The 4,950-nt window shown below is 40.5% G+C and overlaps 1 protein-coding gene across 2 annotated transcripts in view; it reads right to left on the bottom strand.

Moving 5' to 3' along the window:
* The window catches only part of KLRG1 (killer cell lectin like receptor G1), a 24,951-nt gene extending 23,065 nt beyond the window's left edge, over positions 1 to 1,886 (bottom strand). Inside the window, exons 1-2 of one of the 2 annotated variants that reach the window (XM_019626168.1) lie at positions 1,608 to 1,886; positions 469 to 573 (exon numbers count right to left, since the gene is read on the bottom strand). In XM_019626168.1, the coding sequence (XP_019481713.1) occupies positions 469 to 573; positions 1,608 to 1,695 (193 nt within the window). In that variant the 5' untranslated portion in view covers positions 1,696 to 1,886. Of the gene's footprint in view, positions 1 to 468; positions 745 to 1,607 lie in introns of those variants that run through there. The other variant, XM_019626167.1, reaches the window with a different exon arrangement.
* Between the last annotated feature and the right edge of the window lie 3,064 nt (positions 1,887 to 4,950).

The raw sequence follows: 4,950 nt of genomic DNA, 5'->3' as shown, positions 1-4,950 counted from the left end.
CATGGGCCAGTGAAGCGATGTCCTCCACAACTAGACTGAAGAACAAAAGGACAGCAACTTGTCTGTTCGCCTTCCCTGATTCCCCAACACTGTTCTCCTCCCCCAATTCCCCAATAAAATCTTAAAAAAAAAACACATCATAGTGTGTTCTAATCCACCTTATTCCTGGATCTGGCATATGGCACACATGTAACTTCTGGCTCTTCCCCAAAGTCAAAATGATTCAGGACATCGAGGCAGTCACATCAGCACAACTAAAGACACCTCCAAAAGAGGACTTCCAGAACTGCTTCTGAAAGTGGCAAGAACGATGGGATAAGTGTGTTCAAAGCGAGGGGTAGTATTTTGAGGGGGATTAATGGCCATGTGTCTTTTACTATAATACACTTTTTTATTTTAAACACTCACCATATTTTTTTATCACACCTCATACATGAAAGATTATTTTCAGTTTAAGTTAACACTTACCCTGGCACAGAATCCATTTGAACAGCAGCAAACTCAGAAGAATGGCACTCACAAGACCCAAAACTATTGCCACGTGGCAGGAGTGCAACCACCTGGAACAAGAAGCTGCAAAAACAGAATCCAAAGCAAGATCCTGAGTCACAATAAAAGCTGAAGGAAAAGAAAAGGGAAGGGAAGGGAAGGATATCTGGGATCTTGAAGCCATGTGGTCTAGTGGGAACTGAGACCCAGGACATAAAGACTCCTTTCCTGGATCTGTCAAGAGCAACCACTCACATCTTTATCAAGGAACATACTATATTTATCAAGCTAAGAATACTTTTTGTTCCTTTGAAATTGTGGTTTACAAAATCTCATGCTTCAGTGGTGACATATAAATTGGTACAACCTCTTGGCAGGACAATTTGGCAATGTTTACCAAAATTACAAAGGTAATTTACTCTTTGACTCCGCAATTTCTCTGTGAGAAAAATGTTATAATTTGCTACATCAATCCAGTATACATGGGCATTGAGATTTCTTTCTATTATCATAAATTATACAGCATTGGACATTTCAAAGAACAGTATTAAAATTGTAATAAGACTATATAGTAAGAAAGCAGGAAGCTTATGGAGTTACCCTTAAAAAACATACCTATGGGAGTTTACTACCTAAGATGCAAAATCAAATGTTAACATTGGTGCTTACACTATTATCCGCCTCTCTCAGAAAGTGTTCTCTCAGGGCTCTATGTAAAAGTGGTTTATTTAGTCCTCAAATCTCCGAAGAGTCACAGGGACTAGTTATCTATGGTGTTCCCCATACCCATCACCATTCTGATGCAACACTGGGGGGAAGGGGGGTAGCTTAGATATATGAATCAATTTCTCTTCTGATAAAACCTTACTACTACCCATTAGCAAAATTATTGGTGTCTTTCTCCTCATTTCTTAGTTATAAAAACAGCGATACCTAGAATTTAAACAGCCAGACCATATACCAAATTTTCATATCCAACTCTGGACGTCAAACTGAAACTAAAGTGTTTCCTCAAATGACTCAGTTTTTCTGCATCCTCTAAACTTAATCTTACCTCCCTTTCATCCCTTTGCCTATGGTAACTAAGCACAGTTTTCCTACTAACTTGGTTAACTCACCTTTTTGCTGTGGTCTGTCATCATTCTGGGCTTCGGGTGCAGTGGACAATTCTAATGCGGAATAAATAGCATTGTCGATCATCTCCATCTCTTTCACTTCAGTTGACAGAGTAAAATTACACAAGTGTGAGGAGATGTGCGCTAGTGAGGAAACAGCCCAATCTGTGTACTGGTAGCAGGAAACTTGAAGGTTTTGGTTTGTGTTGTTGTTGTTTTTCAATGGTCCAGCATGACAAAACCAGAAGTAATTTTTCAGGAAATGATCAAATTCTGGGGCTGCCTATAGAAATTAATTAGAATATAAACTACCTCACCACACTCTCTACATGCTCATTAAATACATCTAAACTGATTCCCCATCTCACCTAATTCTATAGAGCAAGGAAAAGTTGCTTTTTTTTTTTTTTAAATGTATTTTGCCATGGATCAGGGACAAAGGCTAGAGTTAGTCGCTTTTTTTTTTTTAAGATTTTTATTGGGGAATTGGGGGATGGGAACAGTGCTGGGGAATTGGGGGAAGGGGAACAGACAAGTTGCTGTCGTTTTGTTCTTCAGTCTAGTTGTGGAGGACATTGCTTCACTGGCCCAAGTTGGCACCATCATTGCGCTCTTCCCAGGCGAGGCACATCAGTCGCCGGCTTCTGGACGGCCGCTCACTGCAGCTGCTGGCCGCGCACACTGGCTGCTGGCTATACACGGTAGCCCATGGCAACCCACTGCAGCAGGGGCTGCAGCCTACGCAGTCGCAGGTGACTCACGGCAACCCAGCTCCAGGTTGAGCTGTTGTTCAGCATCTTAGCTGTGGAGGGCAGTGTCACTGGCCCTCATATTGGGATCCAAACCGGGGTCCTCTGGCGTCCCAAGCCAGTTCTTAACCATCACGCCACTCGGCCGGCCCAAAAGTTGCTTTTTAATCATCAATTTTGATTATGTAAACTGGAATAAAAATGAGAGTAGTTCCTAGGTATGAATTTATCTCAGATTTTGTATTTACTTTGTTTCCTTTGGAGAAAATAGATGCATGCCAAATGAGATGGGATTCATTGTTTCTCGGACCTTGCGGGTAGTGCTATGTGATAGAGACATGGACTGTTGGCTACATCTGCCTGGAACCATGGGAGAAATGGACTATTGCCCAGTATATGTTTTGTGATTATTCTGTGCCCCTGTGTCCCCTAAAACATTCTCCCAATTATGCTCTAATCTTTACCCTTCACAGTGTCAGGAATTCCATTAAATTTCTCTCCTGTTCTCTTATTTTTATATGCAAAGACAACTATGGAAGGGAACACGTTAAATAAACACACACCAAAGTGTTAGTAATTTATTTCTAATGGATGAATGGTTAATAATAAGTTAAAGAAAAATGGAAAGGGAATTGAAACTCTAGGAACAGAAAAGATCACCAAAGTAGCATGTATAAAGATAGAAAAGAGGAGAAACAGGAAGGGCATATTAATAAAAACTAATATAGTTTGTTTCCAGTCATAACAGAGCAGTACTGGACTTGACCTCTAGCCAAAAAACTACACATGACAAAATATATGAGGCAACTGTTTTCAGGCACAGAACACAGGAAGCTCTGTGATCCTTGAGAGAACAGAACACACAAAGGTGAGTGCAATGATCGCCCTGGCATTCTATCAAGGCCACTTTCTGGCACAAAGCAGGAAAATGAATCCTAAATAGAGTAGCAGTCTCACTAAGCTGAGGAGACAGAGCTCCAAGTTTGGAGCTGCTTATGTGGCTGGAATTTGAAGGGCAGGGTAACTGACAACATAGAGCTGCGTGGACAGAGATGTCCAGAAGACTGTGTGGGAATTCACCGTAGGCCCTTGGCTAAGAGCTAAGGCATGATTCTGCAAGTCCTAGCTGAGATGGCCTTCTGCAGGGCCAACAGCTGAATAAGTGAGACCAGCGGTGGCGCAGTGCTAACCAGCACGAACACAACAAAGCCTGACGGAACCCAAAAGATCCACATGTAATTGAGCTGCTTATGAGAACAAATTTTGATGCCTTTAAAAGGAAGACAACATAAACAAAAGGTGGTCTATAGATACAATGGAATATTTATTATTTAGCCTTAAAAAGGAAGGAAATCCTGTCACATCCTACAAAATGGATGAACCTTGAAGATATTATGCTAAGTGAAATTTGCCAGTCACAAAAAAGCAAATGTTCTCTGATTCCACCTATAGGAGGTATCTAAAGTAGTCAAATTCATAGAAACAGAAAATAGAATGGTGGTTGCCAGGGGCTGGAGAGGAGAAATGGGGAGTTGCTCAATGGTTATAGAGTTTCAGTTTTGCAAGATACAAAAACTTCTGGAAATACGTTGTACAGCAGTGTGAATACACTTGTATGAGTCAGCTTAGGCTGTCATAACAAAACACCATAGCCTTAAACAATATTAATTTATTTTCTCACAGTCTGGGCCTGGAAGTCCAAGATTAAGGTGTCTTGCAGGGGTGGTGTCTGGTGAGAACTCCCTCCTGCAGCAGCCATCTTCTCATGGTGGTTTCACAAGGCTTTCCTCAGTGCATGTGTAGAGGAGGAGAGAGAGAGCTCTCTGGTGTCTCCTTTTATAAGGACACCAATCCTATGAGATCAGGGCCCACCATAATGAGCTCATTTAATTACATTCTTAGAGGCCCAGTCTCTAAATACAGCCACATTAGAGGTTAGGGCTTCAACATACAAACTTGTGGGTGCAGGGGACACAAATATTCATTCCAAAGCAATACTTAACACTATAGAACCTACGCTTAAAAATCGTTAAGATGTTTTTAAAATGAAGGCAACATAGGAACCAGAGCTCCCTGAGGAAATGACTAAGTCTAGCACCAGGAGGAAAAATATAAAATAAGCCTGGAGCATCTTTTAGTCTTTTAGTGCTAGAAAATAAGGAAGTACTCAAAAGCAAAAACAAAAAAGATGAGGGCATGTCGGAAGGACATAGGAACCAACTGAAAAAGCTCTCAATGGCCAAATATGAAACAATTAGAGAAACAAAATAAATAACAGTATTGGATTATAAACCAGGAATAAAAAAATCTGATTCTATACTGCCTTATATTTATTTATTTTTGAGGCATAAAAATTGTACATATGGTCCCTAACTTTCAACTTATAGTTTCTCAACTTTACAATGGCACAAAAGCAATATACAATATCTGACAATTAAGTTCACAAACTTGTTGCAATGATGTTGCTAACATTTTTTTTTTTAAGATTTTTATTGGGGAATTGGGGGATAGGAACAGTGCTGGGGAATTGGGGGAAGGGGAACAGACAAGTTGCTGTTGTTTTGTTCTTCAGTCTAGTTGTGGAGGACGTTGCTTCA

The sequence above is a fragment of the Hipposideros armiger genome, unplaced genomic scaffold (genome assembly GCF_001890085.2).
Source record: "Hipposideros armiger isolate ML-2016 unplaced genomic scaffold, ASM189008v1 scaffold_662, whole genome shotgun sequence".
NCBI lineage: Eukaryota > Metazoa > Chordata > Mammalia > Chiroptera > Hipposideridae > Hipposideros > Hipposideros armiger.
Note: the sequence above shows the minus strand (reverse complement) of the source record. Positions and strands in the feature narration are given on the sequence as shown.